This window comes from Echinops telfairi, unplaced genomic scaffold (genome assembly GCF_000313985.2).
Source record: "Echinops telfairi isolate 266 unplaced genomic scaffold, ASM31398v2 ScPeMD7_7424;HRSCAF=8462, whole genome shotgun sequence".
NCBI classification, from domain to species: Eukaryota; Metazoa; Chordata; class Mammalia; order Afrosoricida; family Tenrecidae; genus Echinops; species Echinops telfairi.
This window is the reverse complement of record NW_022111324.1, coordinates 7,998,803-8,024,069: the sequence shown is the minus strand read 5'-3', so window position 1 is coordinate 8,024,069 and position 25,267 is coordinate 7,998,803. Positions and strand designations below refer to the sequence as shown.

Below are 25,267 nucleotides of genomic sequence, written 5' to 3'. Positions count from 1 at the left end.
AAAAAAAAAAAAAAAAAGAAGCCAGTACCGGTTGCCACTGAGGCAAGTCCAACTCATTGCAACCCCATGAGTGTCAGCACAGAACTGCGCTGCACTGGGTTGTCAATTAATAAGGTTTCAGAAGTAGTTTGCCATATACTTCTTCTGAGGCACCTCTGGGTGAGTTCAAATCTTCAACCTTTGGTTCGAATTAACCATTAGTCCCACCCAAGGGGTCAAAAAAAAAAGATTCTACTGGTCCATAATTAAGAGAAGGACAGAGTAGATTATCAGAAATCTATATCCCCGTTTTAAAAGAAATATAGTTGTATTATTTTCAAGGTTCTACCGAAAGGCAGGACTAAGAAAGTATTGGCAGTGAGACTTTGTCAGGGGACTCCAACTAAGGAACCACTTTGTGTGGGTGTAAATGGGAAGGTGATGTTCTCGAAGGAGAACTCCCACCTGGCAAAGCAAATTACTGCGAGCAAAGGCAAGCGAAGCCCTCCGGTTCCTTTCAACATGATCACAACGTTCAAATATGAACACGCCAATGTGTAAGATTCTACTGAAATGTCTCTACTCACCTTTCCTTGGCGTCCAAGAAGGCCTTGGCAAAAGGGTTGTACTTGATTTTGAGAGCTGTTATCTTGAGGTAACAAAGAGAAGATCTGTTAGTGAAAGTGGAACGCATGGGCAGAAAAAGTCCTTGGTCTTCACCCGTGAACCTCTGTAAATTCAGATCATTCCTCTCGGCTTTTAAAATGCTTCTTCTTCTCCTTCCTTCTTGCTACACTCCTGCTCTAAACTGCTCTTGCCCCCTCTCTGGCATGTGGTGAGAATGACGGTGTGAGAGAGTACGGTGGGCAAAGAGAGGGCAACGCATTAGGAAAGAGCAAAACTCTGACTCACTAACCCTAGCACTCACTCTTTCATTCATTCATTTTCAACAATCACTGAATGCCCACCCTATATCACTCGTTTTCCTAGCCCCTGGGAACACCGTGGGTAGTGGCACTGCTATAATCTTATCATCGGTTGGGAGTACAATATGCATAATGCAATTCAAAGGTTAGCTCTTAAAATGGCTTATCAAAGTCCACATGCATGAAGTACACCAGCCCGTGTGATCACGAGGTGTCTATGGAAACAGGTATCAGGCATCAGAAGACCCACAACAAAAAACCATATCATTGTGAATGAGGGAGAGTGCAGAGTGGAGACCCAAAGCCCATCTGTAGGCATCCCTTTACAGAAGGGTCACAAAGAAGAGAGAGTCAGAGTCCAGTATAGCACCGATGAAACATACAACTTTCCTCTGGTTCTTTAATGCTTCCTCCGCTCCACCCACTATCATGACCCCCATTCTACTTTACAAATCTGGCTAGACCAGAGCATGTACTTACGTACAGATAAGAGCTGGAAACACAAGGAATCCAGGACAGATAAACCACTCAGGACCAATAATGAGAATAGCGATACCAGGAGGGGAAGTGGAAGGTAGGGGGAAAAGAGGGGAACTGATAACAATTAATCTACATATAACCCCCTCCCAAGGGGTCAGACAACAGAAAAGTGGGTGAAGGGAGACATTGGCCAGTGTGGTATGAAAAAATAACAATAATTTATAAATTATAAAGGGTTCATGAGGGAGGGGGGCAAGGAAGGGGGGAAATGAGGAGCTGATACCAAGGGCTCAAGTAGAAAGAAAATGTCTTGAGAATGATGATGGCAACAAATATATAAATGTGCTTGACACAATGGATGGATGGATGGATTGTGATAAGAGTTGTACGAGCCCCCAATAAAATGACTTAAAAAGAAAAAAGAAACAGAAAACGTCTTATCTATTGGTTAACATATTAAACAAATGCTCCTGTCCACGTCCCTTTTTGTCCCCCTGTGTGGTAGTTGTGGGAGTCTGATGGTGTAGTGGTTACAATTGAAATCTACCAGCCCCTCCAAGGGAGAAAGATGAGCCTATCTACTCTACTCTACTACTCTATCTCGATCTCCTCTACTACTCCATGACTCTACCTCTACTATATCTACTCTACTCTGCTACTCTATCTCTATTATATCTACTCTACTTGCTACTACTCTATCTCTACTATCTCTATCTACTCTACTACTCCACTACTCTATCTATACTATCTCTATCTACTCTACTACTCCACTACTTTATCTCTACTATCTCTATCTACTCTACTACTCCACTACTCTACCTCTACTATATCTACTCTACTCTGCTATTCTCTCTATTATATCTACTCTACTCTGCTACTCTATCTCTGTTATCTCTATCTACTCTACTCCTCTATCTTTACTATATCTACTCTACTCTGCTACTCTATCTCTATTATCTCTATCTACTCTACTACTCTATCTCTATCTACTCTACTACTCTATCTCTACTATCACTATCTACTACTCCACTACTCTCTCTATCTACTCTACTACTCTATCTCTACTATCTCTATCTACTCTACTACTCCACTACTCTATCTCTATCTACTCTACTACTCCACTACTCTATCTTTACTATATTTACTCTAATCTGCTACTCTACTACTCTATCTTTGCTATATTTACTCTACTCTGCTACTCTACTACTCTATCTTTGCTATATCTACTCTACTACTCTATCTCTACTATCCCTGTCTACTCTGCTACTCTATCTACTCTAACCAGTTATAGTCTCAGAAAGCCACAGGTGCAGTTCGACCTGCCTGGTAGGGTCCCTATGAGTTGGAACTGACTTGATGGCAGTGAGTCTGGTTTCGTTTGGGTTGTTGTTGCCAGCTTCCTTTGAGTCCGCCCCTGACCCCTAGGGACCCGATGCACAATGGAGCAAAATGCTGCCCAGTGCCTAGCCAGTCCTGTGGTCAGTTGCAGATGGGATCACCATGGTCCAGAGGGCTCTGACAGGCTGGGAGCCTTGCTTCCTGGTCCATCTTACTTGGAAAACTATGCTGGTCAGTATCATGGCAGCATGCATCATAAGATGCACTAGTTGGAAATTAAATCAGAGTCTCCTGCATAGTAGGTGAGCATTTCACTACTCAGGCACCACTACCTCTTTTCTCTTCTTAGCATGATTCGTTTTGCTTCCATCACTCACTGTCTGAGAGAGAGGTTAGAGACAGGGATACAGACAGAGATAGAGATACTGATAAAAGATCGATTCTGACGCAGAAGGACCCTACAAATAGAACTGCCCATAAGGTTTCCTAGGCTGTCATCTGTACATAAAAGGAGCCCTGGCGGCATAGGGGTTGCATATGCGACTTCGATTCACAAGGTCAGCAGTTTAAAACCACTTCACAGGAGAAAAGGGTTTTCTACTACCATGCAGAGTTACCGTCTCAAGAATCCACAGGGCAGCTCCAGCCTGCCATGTGAGGTCACTGTGAGTTGGCGCTGACTCGGTGGCAGGGAGTTTGGTTTGTAGGGTGGCTTATTCTGTGACAGATTGCCACATATTGCCACATCTTCATCCTCAGGAGCAGCTGGTGGATTCCGGCTGCTGACCTTTCCACTAGAAGTCCAACACTTGGCCATGGTGCCACCAGAGCTACTTAGATTTAGGGGCAATTTATCATCCAGCTGCCCTACTAGGTAGATGAATCTTTCTTCTTGTGGTTGTTTTGTTTTGGGCTTTGTTTCCCAAACCATTTTATTAGGATATAATCCAGACATCATAATATTCCATAGTTCGGTCCTCATAGTGTTGGACAATCGCTATCACAATCACTTTCAAAACATGTTCTTCCTTCTTGGACTCCTTGATATTAGCTCACTATTACTTCGTTGTCTCTTTAGATTCACCCATTCTGGGTTTCTGTACCCAAAACATACAGAAATATGTAACAGAGAATGAAGAAGGCTACCAACAATAACAAAATCCAACAGAGATAAATCCCCATTTGAAGAAAAAAACACAGAAAATATTAAAAAACAGATCAAGCCCAAAGTGTGTGTCAAAAGAGAAATCAAAGGATCAGCGTTTAACCATGCCAGTCAGATGCAGCATTTTCATCTACGCTAGCTGTCTCTGCAACACTCTCTGCAGGGAAACCAGGCTAGTCCCACCCCCAATTATGCTCACAAGAAAATCACCCAATCCCATGGGTAGATCCTGCAAATGTATTTGGGCTTCCACTGTCATCCATAGCCTTTTGCACACCAGAATGTCACAATTTAAGCTCTGATACCATTCCCTCCTTCCTATTTGGATTATGCTATTTACATGGGATATAACTATCTTTAGATCAAGGTCAATGTGCAGTATCTCCAGCACCTAGAACAATACCCACTATGTACTAACTAAAGGTCAAAAATAAACAAACAAAAATTCACTGCCATTGAATAGATGCCAACTCACAGCCACCCTATAGGACAGGACAGAACTGCCCATGTGGGTTCCCTAGACTGTGGCTGTTAATGGGAGTAGAAAGCCCTGTCTTTCTCCTGAGGAGCAGCTGGTGGTTTCAAACTGGTGACCTTGAGGATTGCAGCCCAACCTTAACCACTACACCACCAGGGCTCCTTCCTCATACTAACACGCAACAAATACGTATTGAATAAATGAATATTGAAAAGGATGCTTTTGTTGTCGAGGGCCTGAGGCTTGCTTCTCTACATTGAAAAGTGGGAGTAAAATGAAGACATAATTCTACCCAGCGCACTCGAATTCTATCTTGCAAGACTGGCTAGACCAGAGGAGGTACACTGGTACAGATAGGAACTGAAAATACAGGGAATCCAGGACGGATGAGCCCTATAGGACCAGTGGTGTGAGTGGCAAAACAGGGAGGGTAAAGGGAGAATGGGTAGGAAAGAGGGAACCGATTACATGGAACTGTGTGTGACCTCCTCCCTGGGGGACAGACAACCGAAAAGTGGATGAAGGGAGAAGTCGGACAGAGCAAGATATGACAAAATACCCATTTATAAACTATCAAGGGCTCATGTGGGAGGGGGGAGCGGGGAGGGAGGGGAAAAATGAGGACCTAATGTCGGGGGTTTAAATGGAGAGAAAATGTTTTGAGAAATGATGTACAAATACGCTTTACACAATTGATGTGTGTATGGATTGGGATAACAGTTGTATGAGCCCCTAATAAAATGTTAAAAAAAAAAAATTCTATCCAGCGCCATGGAAATGGAGAAAGGGGAGAAATAGGGCGGTGCAGTGAGGAGAGTCGGGTTCGTGTGGCCTAGCTGACATGCATTCTGTAAAGGATGATCGCTCACTCACTCACTGCCATTGAGTAATTTCTGGCTCATAGAAAACCTATAGAGGAGGGTAGGACTGGCCCCTGTGCGTTTCTGAGACTGTAACTCTTTCCCCGCATAGAAAAGCCACATCTTTCTCTGATGGAGCACCTCATGGTTTCAAACTGCTGACCTTGTGGTTAGCAGCCCAATGTGTGAGCACTATGCCACCAGGGCTCTCAGTGAGGCTAGGAGGGAGCAAAAGGGACATTGTGTTCCACCATAACCTTCCTCGGGTGGCTGCCTCTCAGGGTGTTTCTACATTGACTTGGTAGAGGAAACATTGTTGGCAGAGAAGGCTTTGGGTGGACTTTCCTGAGCTTAGTTCCCATGGGCCTATTCAAGACCCAGAAGGAGCCCTTGCTGGACGGAGGGTCACCGTACTCTGGCAGGGAGAGTTCAGAGGAAACTGCAGCAGGAGCAGCCAGGGAAAGCTCCCAAATTGCTAACCAAGCCCAGAAGCAGATAAAGACTCCCCAGGGCCTCAGACTCAGGGAGCAAGCAGCCCACAGGTAGACACAGACACTCCTAGAACATGGTCTCACTGCCCTTTAGACACTCAGAGACACAAGAGGAAGGAGCAGTTCTCTGAGGAGTTAAGCACTTTATCCCAAAGAGGCAGCACCACCGGCCTGCTACAGGATCTGACAAAGGCTCAGAGGACTGACAGGTGACAGTGGCACTGAAATCTGGGATGTGAGCGCCATCCGCAGCTCTGTTCCCCTGGAGGTGCACAGGCAGGTATATTCACATGTGTGTTTCTATTTGGATGGTCACCAGCATCCTCCGGGAAGTCTTTCAAACAGACACATGGTGGCCATCAGCCCTGGAGACTGTGATTCAGGGCGCTGGCGCAAGCCGACGGTCTTCTTGGGAGCGCTCTCAGATAAAGGAATGCAGCTGAAAGCACTCACAAGACAGCATGTTTGCACCCATGCGATGTGTCCAAGTGAAAAAGGTTGGGAATAACCACGGTGGATAACGAGTGGAGGTTCGAGATGGATGTTCCCTTTGGAAGAAGGCAAATTGTCATTATCTGTCAAAATTCTACACTCACACTCCCTTTAACTGAGAATTACATTGGAAAAGAGTTACCCAAGCAAGCAACCTGTTCTGTGTGGGCCCGCGGCCCGGGTACTCGCTGCAGCAGTATGCCCTACAGTAGAAATGTCAGACAACTGTAAACAAGCCAATGCTGTTATGTGGATGACTGATGGCCTGAAATATAGTTTATCTATGCATTGACTAGTCTCCAGGCATTCAAGAAAAGTAGGTAGGTCTATGCTATTACATAGAAAGATACCCCCAATACAGTGCTCCATTGAAAAAAATAAGACTATTCTATTCAGCGTGAGTCCATTGATATAAAGCAGGCTATAGTCACATGCATATTTATATCTGCACAGAAAAATGGTGGGGGGTGGATACACCTGAAACTATTACTGCAGACTCCCTGGGGAGAAAAACAGTCAAATTTTACCTTTTACTTGTCATTCTGAGTGTATGCTTTTCCACACTATCTGGTTGGTGGTTTTAAAGTAAATATTTATACCTTTAAAAAGTTGTCGTTAAAACAAAACAAAAGTTTAAGCCTAAGGAATCCAGCCCTGGCCAGGTGCGTCTGATGACCAGCAGGCACGGGCTTGCCTCCCATGCGAGGGGACCCAGCAGCCTGCTCCAATTCTGGCTGCTCAGCCCCACCGCCGGAGCGGCCAGTGACGGGACCAGGAAGGAGATGTCACTGCGCTCAGATATTGTGCTCCGCATGGCCAGGGCCCAGTAGGGGTGAAGACAAGGATGCCTGGCTTTCTTTGGGCTGTCAAACCCCATTGAACTTGTTGCCTTCTTTGTACCAGAGAAGGAAGTCCTGGTAGGTCATTGGCCAACTGTTCAACTAATGTCACTTTACTGAATGTAGCCGAATCCTGAAAGCCCACCTTTTACCTGAGCTTGGTGACGGCAATAAAAGCACCCCCCTCTGCCTTGACCCCATGGTGTCGTAGGAGACACACACCACGCACAGCTCACACCATACACATCCCCAGACGATCACCATACTCATACCACCCCACACACATCCATACACACCCACATACCACACATATTCCACACAACACACACTGCACACACATCCTATCCACACAACACACACTGCACACATGTCCCCATACACGCCATATTCGTACCACACCACACACACATCCATACATACACTATACACATACCATACACCACACCAACGCACCAAACACAACCACACAGCACACACTGCATACACTGCAAACAGACATCCTGTACACGCATCCATACATATACCACATGCATCACACATACACCACACACACATACACCACACAAATACCGCATACAGCACACATATATTTGTACACATCACACAGATGTACACACTACATACACTACACGTACGCATACACGTACCACACACATCACACATGCACCATATGCCACACACACACCACACCGCTACACTTACCTCCTCATTCTGATAGGCTGTCACAGCTATGAACTGGGTCTCTGGGAAGGAGCAATTCATCACCATTCGGTGGGACCCTCCAACACGCACTATGTGGACCTGCGGCTCGTATTTATGCAGCGAATTCAACATGATCTGTTGAGGTGGGAACCACAGAGACAGAGAAGGGGAGCAAAGTGCCGCAGGTGCTAGACAAGCCAGCACTCTGGTGCATTCCAAGCTTGGTGCCCAAGGAGGTCAGAGACATCCCCTCCCCACTGGAGCACATTTCCTCTCTGGCATGCAAGAGGGCACCGGGAGCCCGAATCAACTCGACAGCCGTGGAAGGTCTCCCGATACTGACAACAGCTAGACGTCACAGAGGACTATCTGAAGGGCAACAGCGCCCAATATCGGATGCTGATGTATAATCCACACTTTGTGATTCAAATGAAACTCTTGTAGTGAACGCTAGTCAGCAAACATAGTTTACTTCTTGTTTCCATTTCCTATGTTAATAATTTCAAACACTGGAACCTCTGAATGTTACAAAAAGCTGGAGAGCATTTCCTCCACCTCCTAAACCAGGAGCCCCTTTGGCGTTCCCCTGACTGCCCATAGACCGGGGGCACACATTCGCGGGACCACAAGGCTGCCCAGAGCCAGGTGTGCGGCCCTGGGAGGAGAACAAGAGCTGTTCCTCCCAGTGAGGTCTGTAACCCGCAGGTCACAGTCAGTGTTTCATAGTATTCCGCATCTGACTAGAGAAAACACAGGAGGAAAAGCCACCCAGATATGGTTTGTTCCCGTTGAAGACCTGAAATAAAACCTTCCTTATTTAAGGTTGGGTTGGATTTTTTTCCCCTTTCTGACAAGCCAGAGCTGATTCAATATTCTATTGATAATTATCGGAGTGCCTGAGTAGAAGTAGTAATTATTTCATTTAGGAGCCGCTTTTTATTACAGTATTTGTCTATTGCCAACATGCCACTTACGCCAAAAAAAAAAAAAAAGCGGGGAGAGCAGAACAAAGCTCTGGTCCCCACCGACATCTCCTGCCCAGGGCTGGGTAAAACGCACCAGGCACAAGACAAACTATGAAAAGGGCCGTGATAATTAAGTAAACTACCGCGCTCTCTTCCTCCGTCTCTTAACATCAGGAAGTCCATTAAAAACTGAAAGCACCAATTAAGAGCTGTTTATTCCTGTTTACATTTGGACTCCAGGGAATAATTGGCTTCTGTGGGAGAAGAGGTTGGCAAGGACCTCTCTAATTGCCTAAATGCACCCTTGATATGTCTTGATTGGGGTGGTGGGGTGGCTAAGGCAGGTGAATGGGTGACATGCTCATACCTGCCCGCCACCATTGAGCTTGTTGGTCAGCTTGACTTTGCTGAAGGAGATGGGAGCTTTCATCCAGTGGGCCCCAAAGTTGGGGGAGTCCGGGTGAATGTAGACGCAGCTGTGGTTGGAGACCTCGGGCTTGCCAGCGGGCACCCACTCCCCGTTGACGTACTTCCAGCGGTGACCATCCGTTGGGACAAAGTCCAGCAGCAGGGAGTACATAGCATTCGGGTCCAGCCCCGTGACACTGATCTTTAGAACAGGGAACATCCTCCTGAAAGAAAATCAGAGACTTGGCCACAGGGGGGTTAGTGGAGAGCCTCAAAGGCTCCGTGGGAAAAGGACCGCTATTGTTGCCGTCATGGTCATTGCCGTGTTAGCTGTTGTAGAGTTGACCCCTGGTATCCATCCCACACACAACGTAATGAACATTGCTTGCTTCTGCACCATCTCCAATATCGGTTGCACATAACCATAGAGGTTACGTTGCTGCTTTTTGGAAGTGGACCATCGAGCCTTTCTCCCGGGTATGTCTTAGTCTGGTACCACCACGAAAGCCTAATTAGCATCGCAATGACACTGCACACCCCACTGACCGGCAGGTGGTGACTGTGCATCAAATAACACATTGACAGGGAGTGGAGTACAGGTCTCCCACCTGGAAGGGGAGGCGTCTACCCCTGAGCAGCCCCTGACCAGAGGATGCACAGGAGAGGCAGCGTCAACAAAGGCCATATCCTTTGTCCAACTCCACCAGAGAAGCTCTTTCTGAATGTGTGGGATATGAGAGTTTCACTTCAGAACATGCTGCTTCATTTCTAACGTTCGCAAGTGTCTACCATATGGAATAGCTGCCTTCAAGGTACTCAGTGCTCAGGGGCTAATATGAGATCTAAAATTGCCCCTCTCATTCTCACAGGGGATCTGACAGGTCAATGATTCGGCTGGAAACATCCTTCACTCATTCATCCTCATCAAGTCATTGCAAGATCTCAATTTTTAAAAATTCATGTGAAGGATTTGCTCCAATACCTGGCACCTATTTAATGTCCTGCAAGTGTTGGCTATACTGTTCTTTTAGCCAAGCCCTACAGCTGACTCAGATTTCCTGCTGTTCTCAGATCTTACCTTGAGTTTGTGGTCCTGGAAACTGGAAGCAAACAGAATTTCAACTCTGGTTCTTGCCTCCTGTCTTGTTGTCTGGAACCACTTACCTCCGCTTTTCTTTCTGGAGATGAGACGTTTAAGTAGACTAGGTGATTGCTAATAGATATGGAGCTTTCAAGGGAGTGATGAACATGTTCTAGAAGTAGATGATCATGATGCTTGCACAACTTTGTTGTTGTTGTAGGGTGCCATCGAGTCAGTTCTAACTCATGACAACCATATGTACAACAGAACAAAACACTGTTATGCCTGCCCCCCCCCTTCTCTCTCTCTCTCTCACTCACTCACTCACTCTCATTGAGTCAATTCCAGCTCATAACAAACTCGTAGAACCAGACAGAATTGCCCCTGTAAGTTTCTGAAAGTATAACTCTTTGCAGGAGTAGAAAGCCTTGTCTTTCTCTAGAAGGGTGACTGGTGGTTTCAAACTGTTGACCTTGAGGTTGTCAGCCCAATGCCTAACCCCTACACCACCAGGCCTCCCTGGTATCTTCTACTATCCTCCTAATCATTGCTCTGTTTGGGCTCATTGTTGCAGTCACTGTGTGAATCCATCTCACCGAGAGTCTTATCCTTCTTCCTTGAGCCTCTGCTTTCCCGAGCATAATGTCCTTCTCAGAAAACATGTCCAAAATACACGAAACAAGGTTCATCATCTAAGGAACCTTCGAGCTGTACTTCTTCCAAGATAGATTTGTTCATTCCCCAGGGCATATTTAATACTCTTCACCAACACCGTGACTTAAATACATCAATTCTTTGGTTTTCCGTATCCATTTTCTATTTTCGCATGTATATGAAAATACCATTGCTCTGTCAAGCACACCTTTGCCTGAAAGTGATATTTTTTTATTTTTAACGTTTACCTTGAGTTATTTTACAGCAGGTTTTCTCAATTCAGTACACCATTTGATTTCTTGACTTCCCCTTCCACGGGTATTGAATGTGGGGCCAAGGAAAACGAAACCATTGACGACTTCAATTCTTCTCCCTATGTTACTTTAAAGTCAGTTGTGAGGATTTTTGTTTTCTTTATGTTGAAGTGTGGTCCATACTTAAGCCGTTATCTTTCATCCGCACCAGTAAATGTTTCTTTCAGCAAGTAGAGTTGTGTCATCTGCATACCCAAGCATGTTAATGAGTCTCCCTTTAACCCTGATGCCACACTCTTCTTCATATAGTCCAACATCACAGAGCATTTGCTCCACATGCAGATGAAACATAGTAAGAGGTTACAAGCCTGACACACACATCCTGATTCTAAACCATGCCCTATCCCCTTGTTCCATTCAATAACTGTCTCTTAGTCTATGTATACATTTCTCATGAGCACAATAAGTGTTGGAATTCTCATTCTTAGAACGTTACCCATCGTTTGTTATGACCCACACAGTTAAGCATCTTTGCATACAATTAAAGCACAAGTAACCATCTTTCTGGTATTCTCTGCTTTCAGTCAAATGGTATCCCTCATTCTATGTTATCTTCTGGGTCCAACTTGCATTTCTGGTAGTTCCCTGTCAGTATATCAGTGTAACTGTTTATTAATATCTTCAGCAAACTTTTACTTGCATGTGATATTAATGATGGTATTCAATAATTTTCACATTCTGTTGGACTACCTTTCTTTGGAATGGACACAAATGTGGATCTCGTCCAGTCTTTTGAGTGGGCAACTGTCTTCCAACTTTCTTGGCCTAGACAGGTCAGCACTTACAGCACTGGATCTCTCTGCGTTAGCAGCTCTGAAAGCATTCCTAAAACCATTGAAGTTCCACTTAAAGGGGGTTAATTTGCTAGCATGTGATTTATACCCAAGTAACAAAAGTGTCTGGGTAAATTAATAATTCTTAAACTATCTAGTAGCAGCATAAGAGTTATTGATTTGCCTAACCTTGAGGAGCCCTGGTGGCATAATGGGTTATACACTGGGATGCTAACTGCAAGGGCAGCAGTTCAAACAACCAAGCACTCCTGTCCTATATGGTCGCTATAGTCAGAATGGACATAGCTAATCTGGTTTGGGATGCCATCCTAGGGCTCACCAGGTAATGCAAATGGTCCACATGCTTGCCTGCTGACCACAAATGTGATGGTTCCAATTCACCTAGAGAGTTCTCGGACAAAAGGCCTGGCAATCTACTTCCAGAAAATCAGCCGTTGAAACCCCAATGGACCATAGTCCTACTGTGACATACGTGGGCTAAACACGAATTGGAGTGACTCAATAGTTGCTGGTTAACGTGTATTCTCCAGCTGGGTCACTGGCCTCTCGGCTTTGGTTTTGTCCGTGACAAATGGCTACTCTGGCTGCTTCCTCCTTCCCTTGATGCCCAGAATCCCAGTCTCCTCCTAACGTCTGCCTGGGGTCTTCAAGAAGAGAACAATTACTTTAAGTAGTAGGTGAGGATGAGCATAGTAAGTGGAATCATTTTTCTCCCTCCCTCATAAGATGATTTCCCTTTCCTGTTACCAGCTTGAGAAGACAAAGTGCAGTGTCATTAGAACATGTGCGAACACCTGGAGTTAGAAAACCAAAAAGGAAGAGCACATCTCAAGCTGAAAGAAAGAAAGGGAAAAAAATCAAGCAATATATTGATTGGGGTTGTTGTTTGGTGCCATCGAGTTGGTTCTGACCCATAGCAACCCTATGCACAACGGAACAAAACACTGTCTGGTCTTACAGCAGCCTCCCAATTGTTCCTATGCTTGCGCTCATTTACAGACTGAATGAGTGTGGTGAAAGGATACAACCTTGACACACCCCTTTCCTGATTTGAAACCACGCGGCTTGCCCTTGTTCTAGTCACACAATCTGATCGCCTCTTGACCCATGTCCAAGTTCCCCATGAACACAAAGAAGTGTTCTGGAATTCCCATTTTTCTCATGGCTACCTATAATTTGCTATGATCCACACAGTCGAATGCCTTTGTACAGTCAATACAATGCAAGCAAACCTCTTTCTGGTATCCATTGCTTTCAGCCAAGATCCATCTGACATCAGCAATGATGTCACTGGTTCCACAAATGCATTTCAGAGATGAGAATTCTCTCTGCCTTGAGTTTCACTGGCCCAGCAGAGCCCCTGGGAAGCCACTCTTCTGATTGGGCCTTTCTGAAGGCATCCTAGTAAGACTAAGACAAGTGTCTAACTGAGAGAACTTGTCTGTAGCCATCTGCTGATCAGAGCCATGTTTAGAAACACTCTGTTTGGAATAAAGCCATGTGTGCGAAATGGAAACCTCAGAAGCAAACTTTTTTACTTAGCTCATATAGCTAGCTGTTCCTCGGTATAGGTGGGGGGTTGGTTCCAGGACCCCTGTGGATACCAAAATCCCAGGGTGCTCAAGTCCCTCACATGAAAAGGCCTCAGAATTACATGCAGCCTACATGCATCCTCCTGTATGCTTTAAATCATCTCTAGACTACTTTCAATACCTAATAGTATATAAACAGTGCTTTATATTCCTTGTAAGCCTTTGAGGGACTTTTCTGACCATTTGATTGCTTCTCTAGCCTTTCTGCTCATCCCCATAAATATGGAGGGCCAGTTTATATGAAAGTAGATACCTGCTTGAAAATAAGTCATTTAATTCTTCCATAAATTTGCCAAAAGCTATATCAAAACTAGCTATTAAGCAGAAGAATATGACCTGTGGTATATAGAAGCTCTCTAATTCCTCTAAAAATCAACCACCCGTGAGACCAAGCAGGCAATGTGAATGATAAAAGTTAGACATTAGACACCAGGGACATTGCTCCCCTGGAGAAGAGTCACCAATCTGCCTGCGCCTGGCCAGGAATTGGTGTGGAGGATGGGAAGGGGGTATTTGGAGGAGATTTAGTGGGTGTGCAGACCGTAGGAGAATGGGTAAAACAGACACACAGTAGCAGATATTTTAGGAAAGGAAGAAGGAAAAAGAGAAAAAATGAGAGGCATCAAGAAGACAAAAAGAAGATGATATGTCATTACCAATAAAGGGCTGCTAATATTTTGGTCTGAGAAACAACGAGAGTAATTCCACTCAAGCCAAGTCATTATCAGCTACATGACTTTCATATTGATTTGTCTTCCCTTTCTTGCTGATTTAATAAACAATGATGGTGCTGCTAGATAAGTACTGGAGTGGTAACTGCAAGATCAGCAGTTCAAACCCACCAAAAACTCCCAGGAGAAAGATGGGGCTTTCTGCTCCAACAAAGATTTACAACCTCATAAATCCACAGAGGCAGTTCAACGCTGTCCTACAGGGTCACTATGAGGAACAGTTAACCTGATGGCAATGGGTCTGGATTGCAGGGGATGGGGGAGACAAAGTTGTCTTCCTTTCGTTCTCCAAAGTAGAAAGGGAATATTGTAGCTCCAGGAAAATCTGGATCCTAGATGTTGGGAAGCATTAAGAGAATTTAAGAAAAGGATTCAGTTCACAGGGTAATGGGAAATGGCAGCAGAACTAATAAAGATAAGAATGAGCAACTTGGCCAAAATTACAACTCTTCCTATAAATAATATTTTTCACCTATTTAATACAATGGCTTTAAACAAATGAAGAATTTAAAACTTTAAATATGTGTAAAATGTATGTTAATAAAAAATGCAAGAGACCACTCTTCGTAAGTGGTAAAAGTTCATTCCAAGATGACAATATGATTAAATTGGATTTTTAATGGTTTCAGAAACTTATTATTTTTTTCCTGCTGAAGTGAATGTGCTATATTTTACTTGGGTTTTCTAATTATTTTCACTTTAATATATGGTCACTTTGATAGCTATGTAGGTGGAGTGGCATTAAATATTAATATAAGTACTATCCCATAAGTAGAAAAGAATAATAAAGGGAGGAAAATTATCAGACATAGCTAATTTTTACAATTGTATAATTACTCATCCTTGAAAAACTATAACTCAATCTAATTATAAATTTAGGGAGCTGTTTTGAAATTTAAAATATGTCTTTGCAATTGTTGTTTTTGTTTGTTTTTACCAAAGAGGCTAAAAATAGTGTGCAAATACAGGTGCAAATTCTATCCAGGGTAGAACAAGTATAATTACAATTACTAACATTAGAAGTAATCGATTTTCTATATGAAATAAATTGCAGGACTCATTTAGGAGAAGAAAACATGACTGCCCCACGGGCTTGGTAATCATAATGTCTGAGAATGCCCTTTCCCACACACCTCTCACTCACCAAGCACTGTCATGTCATCCAGCACTTGGGGTCATAATGCTCCCAGGTGGACAGGAGAGAGTTCACTTTCCACGCCGTATGCTTTCCTCAATGCAGAAACGCAGGTGTGGGAGCATTTTACAAAAGGACAAAAGCCTGCCCCAAGTTCAGCTGGCCTTGACATTCCTCTAGCAGCGAACAGAATGGCTCTCAAGGGGCAGCATTACCGTGCTGCTGAAATGAACCCTTGTGCCTAAGCCTGGCCACTGTCTGGACTTTTGTGACCCGTGTGTGCTGGGGGATAAGCCAGCTGCTGGGAGTCTGACGGGCCAGGCAAAGAACAGCAAGATTTTCTTTCAAAATATTTGCATGGCTTCTACCCAGGAGGGAAACTAATCTTACTCACCTTGGGAGTGCCTTCGCTGACTAGATGGAACAGAATCAAGAAAGGCCAGCCGAGATCAGCTCCAGTTAATCCCTAATTTGTGGCCCTGAGAAAAAGGAAGGCGCCGCCTCTTCTGTTCGCACAACGTACCAGCTCCGTGACCTGTTGCCGGGGGCTCTCACATCCCCGCAGACACGCACAGTCTCAAAGGAAGACCCGCTGAAACCCCCCAGAAGCAGCAACTACAGGGAGGGGCCATGCGACTCAAGGCGCCCCTTCTCTGCTACCCTCCACTCGCCACGAACGTCAGGTGCGTCTGCCAGACACAAGCACCAACTGGCCGGTTTCCCAACCAAGTTGGCTTTCGCCATCTCTGAACAGAGTTGCGGCTCGGGCCGTTCAGCGGTCGGTCCAAACCACTATTGATTCCCTGACTCATCCCACACCTCTCCAGGACCCATGGGCATGCCCCCGTGGGTAGGAACTCCTCTGCCGGCGCTCTATTTAAAATGCCTGCGAGACAGGTGGCTTTGTGGGATGATCTCGGATAAATTAATTAAGATATCCGGGATAAGCTGCGAGGCCGTCCTTCCCCTGGGAACATTGCACCCCCCAGGCGGCCTCTTCCATCGGCGGGGCGCCTCGCCTCCCTCCCCAATCCTCCGGCCCACCCGGAGTCCAGGGGACACTCACCTGCCGTTCTTGGTCACGATCATTTCATTGGTGACTTCCTTGAACCTCCGCCAGAGAGGGGCATCCTCCAGGACGATATGAAGCTGCTTCTCCGTCGGATCGCCTTTCTCCCTCCCGGCCTGGAGCTCACTCTCCACCACGTGCAGCAGACGGGACACTGCGCTCTGCGGAGAGCCACGCTCACTCATGGTGGTGGGCCCTGGCACTGGCTGGGAGCTGCCACCGCCTTCCTCCCTCGCTTGCGGCCGGCCGGCCGGCCGTTCAACCCCAGCTGGACAGCGCCCGGCGACCAGAGAGAAGGTGCCCCTGGCTCTTGCCTAAGCTCCAAGCGTGACACCCCTTCAAGTCTCCAAATTATACCACCAACCTGTTAAGCTGGAGTTAGGGGGGTGGGGGGGGGGTTAGAGAGAGGAGAGGAGAGGTGGGGAAGAAAAAGGCCTCTCTTAATTACTCATCGGATCAGATGGGAGAGAGCCCAGTCTCCTCATTGGCTGCCGTACCTAGAGTAGACGTTTAAGAAGAGTACTCCATCCAAATTATCAGGCTTTTATCTTGTTGTACCTGAAGAGGTCTAATCGGTGTATGGAGGACCATTTTCCCATTAATTAAAATTGTTCCAGGCCCGAACTGCAACAATCAGGCAAATCGTGTTCGTGGATAAATCAGGGCTTGTGGCACCTATAGAGACGGAGGGCCCGGAGAGACGCGGCAAACTTGATGCCCACCCAGACGGACCTGATACAGCTGGGAAGCCAAAGCCTCCCACTCTTCCCCAGCGAGGCCCTGCAGAGAAGCACGCAGGCATGAGACGTCAAAGGCGCTGTGCCAACAGTATGACAGCGGACCCGAGACTGCAGGAAGATTCTCTGTGTGGCCAGGGCTCAGAGGAAACAAAATAGCTAAAGACCCTTCCTTCCCTTCTGGCAATCTCACTCCTCAGGGAGTCTGCCACAGGCTGACAGCCTACCAGTCCTATGAGCCATGATCTAAAATCAGTAGAGCTCCAAACTAGTCCTTCTTCCTTAGAGCCTAATACCTCTGGGGTTATTATTATTAGTATTATTTCCAGTACTTATCAGAGGGAGAAAAATCCAACTGGCATCAGATTAAGCTAAGAATGAGCTGTGCACCCACAGCAAAGCAAATCTATAAGGCATTTTCCCTTTAGACAACCCAAGGTCTGTCTGTTCTGGCACACACTACTTACTCAAAAACTTTGCTTTTTACCTAAAGCACACAGCACTGACGTGAGACAAAGCAGGAGCAGAGGGAACTCTCTGGTCTCCACCACGAACAGATCCTGAAGTGGACATGAGGGTGAGTTTGTCCTTTATTACAACAGAAAGTCAGAAAATCAGGACTAAGGGAACCAGACACAAAAATCAGGTCAAAGCCAGGGGGGAAATGACACATAAAATGTCCTCTCCCATCTTCATCCAGTGCCTGTGGTGATGGTCAGGGGGTGTCACACCAATTCCAACTCAGAGTGACCTCGTGTGACTGAGCAGAGGTGCTCGCTAAGATCATTTGGATGTAGTGACCTTACAGAAGCAGATCTCCAAGTCTTCTTCCGGGGAGCCACCAGGTGGATTGGAACCACCAACCTTTGAGTGAACGGCCAAGCACCTAATCATTTTACCAATCAGCCAGTGCGTGCTAAGTGCTGAATACTTATAAGGCACCATGTGTTGTGATCAACAGCCTGGCAGAGAAGATGAGTGAATATAAACTAAGGAGCCCCTAAAGAATTATCAGTAGTGTTGAGTGCTAAAAAGACTATGTAAGCAGGTAATGTGGTGAAGAAAAACTTATCAGATCCTCATTCGATTTCATCCTAATTAAAGATAGTATGGGAAGACGTCTCAGAGGAAAAGATATTTTACCTGAGACCGAAAAAGGGTGACAAAGAGGAAAGCGTCGAAGGAAGAGTTTCACTCTAAGGGAGTAGAAAGCCTGTCTTTCTCCCCAAGAACAGCTGGTCGTTTCCAAGGCTGCCCTTGTCAATCACAGCCCAACTCGTATCCACTACATCACCAAGGTCCCTTGGTAAAGTAAAAGGCCAGTGAAAATGAAGAAATCACTCCCGGAGATGAACAGACACGACACGGGGGCTCCAACAATGAGCTAAACAATTGGGAAGGCGACCCCAGACTGAGTCGTTTCCTTCTGTTATACGCAGGGTTGCGACGAGTCGGAACTGACCCAATAAACCCCTCACAGCCACAACTTGCTTTAATTTACCTTGCTCTTCTTTTTCCATTACCTAAAAGTGGAAAGCAACATTAATGATTTGAGATTTTGTTTCTTTTTAATATGTGTGGATATAGCTATACATTTCCCTCTAAACACTGAGAAGAGAAGAAAGAGTTTCAGTCAGAGGAGCTACATGGGCAAACTTTGGTGACCAGGTTACTCTGCCAGCTGTGAAGGTGGAGAAAAGAGAGTCAAGCTAAGCAACATAGGGAAAGTCTAGAATTTTGGAACAGCAAGAAAACAGATTCTCCTCTACAGTCGTCAAAAGGAATGTTGCCCGGTTGACGCCTTGATTTAGCACAGTAAAATCGACTTCCGTTTTCTGACCTCCAAAACAATAAGATAATAAATGTTTTCTGTTTTAAGCTGTTCATTTTGTGGTAATTGGTCACAGCAGCAGTCGAAAAGGATGAAACATCTAAGTGGGGATTCAAGAAGGCACTGCTTAGAATGTGGCCACAATCGTAGCTTTGAGCTTCCTAGCAACCCATTTTTATTTGAGAATAAAAATAAGATGCAAACAGGGAAAATATAATCTGTCATAATTTTGAGTGGGCTCTTAAAACAAGCCATTTGCTCAATGGAAGCTTTGCTTCTCCTACTGCTTAAACCTGAGAGAAATTTTTCCTTTGAACCTTTAAAGGTGATTCATTGAATTGTGTTAGGATCCTTGCCCCTATACTTATGAATGCTATTACTGCATGCCATCAAATCAACTCCAATGTTGATGTAATGTAATTGTCTTCATCTAATATAATGTAATCATGTTTCAGTGAAGGCTGATGGCATGTAGTCCCCTTCCATAATTCAATATGATTCAATATAATCAATCAGTTGAGATCATACCAGTGTTGGGTGGGTTTTTAATAACTCCTAAGAAAACCAGGCTAGGCACAGATGCATATGCAGAAGGGGAATACAGAGGCCTTGTGAAGCTCATCCACAAGCCACAGAACTAAGAAATGCAAAAGACTATCTACATGGAAGCAACTGACATGTTCAAGACCCTGGTTTGAATGTTCAGCCTCTAAAACAGAAAAAAACTACTAATTGTTATCCTTTAAGGCCACCCACTTATGGTATTTCTGTTACACCAACATCAGGGGTCTAAGATGATAAAGGAAACACTGTGTGGCCAAGTGAACAATGTTCTCCGAAATAGTTCATAAATACAAGCAAGATGTGGATCTTCACAATCAACGAGTGTTACAATCCTGGAAGGGGGGGGGGCACCAATAGGAGAGAAGTGAAGGAAATAATCCTGTTTGCTCTTTTTCTTTCTTCTTTCTTTTGACCATTCTTATCTAAAGCACCGGGTTCCTGATAGCCAGCTTAACTTATGAATCTCTTCAGCCAGTGGAGGCTGGAAAAAATGACTGAGAACAACACATGCAATAAATAAACTTACCTTCCAGCAATAAAAATGGTTTACTCTCTACATTTGGGCTCTTGTCTGCCCAAGGCAATGACTTACTCTCTATCCATTGTCTATATTACCTTTAATAGATTGAACCAGATGACATTGCTGATATCCAGCCCTCTTTTACCTACAAAAACAGCAACTTCATGCAGTTCCACTTAATAGTTCTGAAACTAATACCAATAATATAAAATATTTTGACTAATGTATCTATATAATTATATTGTTTTTCCTTTGGATAACTGGTGTGAGACTAAAATAATGACACATTCATCCCTACAAAGTTCCAAAAAAGTTTATCTCCAACTCCTTCTCAAAAGTTACTAGAGCGTTGGACAGGGCAAGATATGACAAAATAATAATTTATAAATTGTCAAGGGCTCATGAGGGAGGAGGGAGGGGGAAGGGAGGGGAAAATGAGGACCTAATGCTGGGGCTTAGGTGGAGAGCAAATGTTTTGAGAATGATGAGGGCAATGAATGTACAAATGTGCTTTACACAATTGATGTATGTATGGACTGTGATAAGAGTTGTATGAGCCCCCAATAAAATGATAAATAAAAAAGTCACTAGAGAACGTGCTTTAGGGAAATAAGAAAGCAAACCTAATGGCTTAGTCATCTAGGGCTGCTGTAACAAGAATACCACAGTGTGGTGGCTTGAGCTAACATACATTGATTTTCTCACGGTTTGGGAGGCTACAAATTGGAATCCTGGTCTCTGGCTCCAGGGAAAAGCTTTTACTTCTCTCTGGGCTCTCTGGGGAGGTCCTTGTCATCTCCCTTCCCCTGGGCCTAGGAGTTTCTCAGCTCAAGAACCCCAGTTGCAAATAAAGGGCTTGCTCCACTCTGAGCTCTTCCTGCTTGATGGTTATGTTCCACTGACCTCTGCTCACTTGTTCGATCTCTTTTCCATCCCAAAAGAGATTGACTCAAGATACAATCTAATCCTACAGTCTGGGTGCTGCTTCATTAACACCAGATAGGTTAGAATTTACAACCAACAGCATAATTATACCAAGAGTGAGATAGTTAAGGTTTATTGTGCCAACCTGGTGGATAAACAGGTGGGGCTAACTGAAGGGCAGAGAGATAAATGGCTCGGTGAACCTCGCCTTTCTAGTTCTTGGGTCTCTTGCTTTCTGATGGTCAGACCAGGGTACAGCTGCCTTAGCCTGTTCCCTGCTTCAGCTGGCAAGGCTCACTTCCTGCAAGACATCCCTGACGAGAAGCCACATGGATCTACCTCAATTGCTCTGGGTGCTGGAGCAGCCATATGGAGACCCCTACCAGTGGTGAGATGCTTACAAGCTCACTGATACGGCTTTCCTCCTGCAGTCGGTGTCATTGCGTGTGTTTTGTGAGATGGAGGATGACTTTGTAGATCAGTGTCAGATGGGCTAATGTTGGGCTTATGGGCTTGGGCAGCACTGGGTTGGGGTGCTTTCTTAATGTACACTTACCCTTTATATAAAATTCTGTCTTATACATATGAGTTTTTGTGGATTTGTTTCTCTAATGTACCGAGACTAACACAAAGAGTATAATTATACCACAAAGTGGAAAGTAATCATATAATACTGAGAATCATGGTCTACTCAAGCTGACACATAGTTAAGGGGAATACAAGTCCATCTATAGCACCAAGAAAAGAGCACAAGACATAAAATCTATGAACTGGAAGATCAAACACTGAAGAAAGTTCCAGGATGACAATCGTGTAACAATTATAAACAAATGTCAACGGAAGGCTAGGGTTCATGATGGCACCAAAATGAGACTGGTTTTTATTTTTTGTTTTAATCTGGTGCTGCTATAACAGAAATACCACAAATAGTAGGGGCTTTAACGAACAGAAATTTATTTTCTTTATAGTTAGAAGGTATGGTAGTTAGATATTGTATCAACCAGACACTCCTGACTAGGTTCAACCTGTCAATCAAGTGACAGTTTGATGATGCCTCCATGGGGTGTGTGGCCTTTTTATAAAGGAGAAGTTGAGAACCTCTCTCTCTGCCCCTCTACCTTCCTGCTTCCTTTATATTCCTATAAAGACCTGAGATCTTTATACATGTATTTATATGACAGTCATTTTCCTAAGAGGATTCTTCTGGGAAGATTCTAAAAAATTACTTGTGACTACTGTTTGCTTACTAAACTGAGTAATAATCGAGTAGCACTTCATGCATTCTTTTGGTTTATAAAAATTTCCATACCATATGAGCTCACTCTTTCACTTATTTTCTATATGCGTTAGTCCCCAATGTCTTTGTAAAACACATCCGTACTTGAAATCTTACAACAGCTATATAATAAGCTCTTTATCAGATGACTGAATAGAAAAGAACTTACAATCTAGTGTGCAGAATATACCCAATAACCAAATAGCTTGCACAGTCCATAGGCCACAGATAGCTTTCATATTAGAAGAAAATTGACCAGAATAGTGATGTAGGTGAAGTTCTTCCTGAGAGATCATATGGAGTTTGTTCAATCAAGGATTAATAGTAAACAACCAACATGGATTGGGCATTGGGCAACATTTCAAAAAATGAAGCTCTATCTATAAATGGAATAGTCCCCCAGGGAACTGCTGACAATATAATTGCCTTCTTTATTTAACACTGAATCAGACCAAACCTTTCTGGAAGCCACTCACTGTCACTGAGCCCATTCTAACTCATAACAACCCGATAGGAAGGATAGAACTGCCCTGTGGGTTCTCCAATATGTAACTCTCTTCAGGACTACAAAGCCTAATCTTCCTCTCATGGTGTGGTTAGAGGTTTCAAACTACTGACCTTGTACTTAGGAGTCCAAAGTGTCACCAACTACCCCAACAGGCTCCTTTTCCTTTCTGGGAAGAGCAGTATTTATTCCAAAATGATGTACTCTACAAATAACGAGGTCTCTTCTATCGCTAACTTTAGACACATATCCATTTACCATCCATCCATCCATCACCCTGTCTTAGTTGTATACTGCTAGTATAACAGAAATAGCACAAATGTTAGGCTTTAACAAACAGAACTATGTATTCTCATAGGTCAGGAGGCTAGCAGTTGAAATAGCAGGTACTGGTTGTGGGGTGGGGGGGTGTTTTCTTTCTTGGTGGGACCTAGGGGAAAGTCTTTGTTTCTTCTGAGCTTCTGCCCCTGAGTGATCTTCATGTGACTTAGCTTGTGGATTCCTTCCCCCATCTCCACGTCCTTAGACTTCTCCTGTTGTATCTTGTAAGAGATGGGCTCAGAGCACACCCTGTACCAATCCTTCCTCACTAACTTAGAAACTAAGTCCATTCCAAAAGGGATTAAACCCATGGGTAGAGGGGATAAGGTTTACAATACATATTTTGGATGGACACAATTCAACCTAAAGAGAGAGCATTTAAATAAATCAAACAAGGTTTACTCACTTAGAGAGACCGAAGAAAATGAGTCTGGAAAGCAGGAAATCAGCAACACCCCAAAGCAGACAGAAGTGTGCACATTTGTGTCTCAGAAATTCTGACCAGTAGACACAGTTGTTGATAAGACTGTGTGGGAGAGGATTTCTTCAGATCTGCTCCCAGCCTGACTGCTCCACTTCTTGATGTGCAGCGGTTTCATACAGCTCCTCATGTTGAGGTCACCCCCCAACCATAACATTATTTTCGTTGCTACTTCATCACTGTCATTTTGCTACTGTTATGAATTGGGCAACCCCTGTAAAAGGGTCGTTTGACCCCCAAAGGGGTCGCGACCCACAGGTTGAGAACCACTGATGAATAGTTACAGGAGGATTGCACAGGAATCGATGAAATGCACAGTGATCACATCCTGAGGGCCCGTGCACCAACAATAGTCAAACTCAAAACAACTGCCATGGGGTCAAACCTGGCTCCTATCAACCCTATAGGACAGAGTGGAACTACCCCTGGGGGTTTCTAAGGCTATAAATCTCTACAGCAGTAGAAAGCCTCGTCTTTCTCCCTCAAAGTGATAGGTGCTTTCGAACTGCTGACCTTTTGGTGAGCAGTCCAATCCATAACCCACAACGCAACTCAAGTTCCACAACACTCTTGAGATTATGCCCAATTACAGTAAAATGTCTGACCACCCAACCTGGTCCAGTGCCATCTAGGTAATGTTAAGTGCTTTTCCCAATGGCAGCTTGTCTCCTGGCTTACTCACCCACAGAAGTGAAATCCCCTTCTCCAAGACAGGCGTGCCGCCACCCCCCCACCCCTGGACTTGAATTTCATGAAGGTCCACTGACACCCTTGCAGAACTGTGTTGATTTGGGGTGACAGTAAAACAGTGTCATAAGGCAGGAACTGCTTGGTCTGCTCCCGCTCCTTCCAGCGTGAGAAACGGAGCCCAGGCGAAGTGAGGCCTTCTCTGTGGAAGTGACGATGAACATGTGCAAATAACGAGTGGGCTCTTCCCCTCCCCTCGAGCCAGGCGGCGTCAGGGTTCTGAAGCTCAGCCACGGCCAAGATCAAGGCCCCAGACTTGCGTGGCAAGAAGGAAGAGCTAGTGAAACCACTGGACAATCTGAAGTTGGAGTGGTCACAGCTGCGCGTTGCCAAAGTGACAGATGGCGGGCGTCCAAGCGCTCCAAAATTCCAGTTGTCCGAAAACTCATTGCTCGAGTGCCCTCCGTCATCAACCAGACTCAGAGGGGAAGCCTCAGGAAGTTCTACAGGGGTATAAGAAGGACAAGCCCCTGGGTCTGCGGCCCAAGAAAATACGGCCCTGAACCGGAGAAGAGTCTGAAGGTCAAGAGGCCGCAGCAGAAGGGGCGCGCCGCGAGTACGCAGTCAGGGCGGGAGTGTGCCAATCAATAAAACAAACTGCAGGGGGGCGGGGGGCTGGGAGGGATGATCTATGGATCATGAGCATTAGGTAAGGCACACCACCTTGTTGCTTGAACGACTGGATTAGAAGATCACATGACCTGAGAATTGATGGTGCCTTTGTCTTGGTATTTATCCTTAGAGGAGTGATGTCAAGCAGTATTGTCCTTGTGTGATTGACTAACTTCGCTCAGCATAAGAGATTCCAGGTCCAACCAAGCCACGGTCTTTTCCATTGCCTCACATGCATATGAAAGTTGGGCATGGA

General features: G+C 44.9%; 1 protein-coding gene across 1 annotated transcript in view; it reads right to left on the bottom strand.

Moving 5' to 3' along the window:
• The window catches only part of TBX19 (T-box transcription factor 19), a 31,154-nt gene extending 14,476 nt beyond the window's left edge, over positions 1-16,678 (bottom strand). The window contains exons 1-4 of the mRNA XM_004706748.4: positions 16,491-16,678; positions 9,083-9,347; positions 7,751-7,885; positions 567-628 (exon numbers count right to left, since the gene is read on the bottom strand). Coding sequence (XP_004706805.1) covers positions 567-628; positions 7,751-7,885; positions 9,083-9,347; positions 16,491-16,678 — 650 coding nt within the window. The remainder of the gene's footprint in view (positions 1-566; positions 629-7,750; positions 7,886-9,082; positions 9,348-16,490) is intronic.
• Between the last annotated feature and the right edge of the window lie 8,589 nt (positions 16,679-25,267).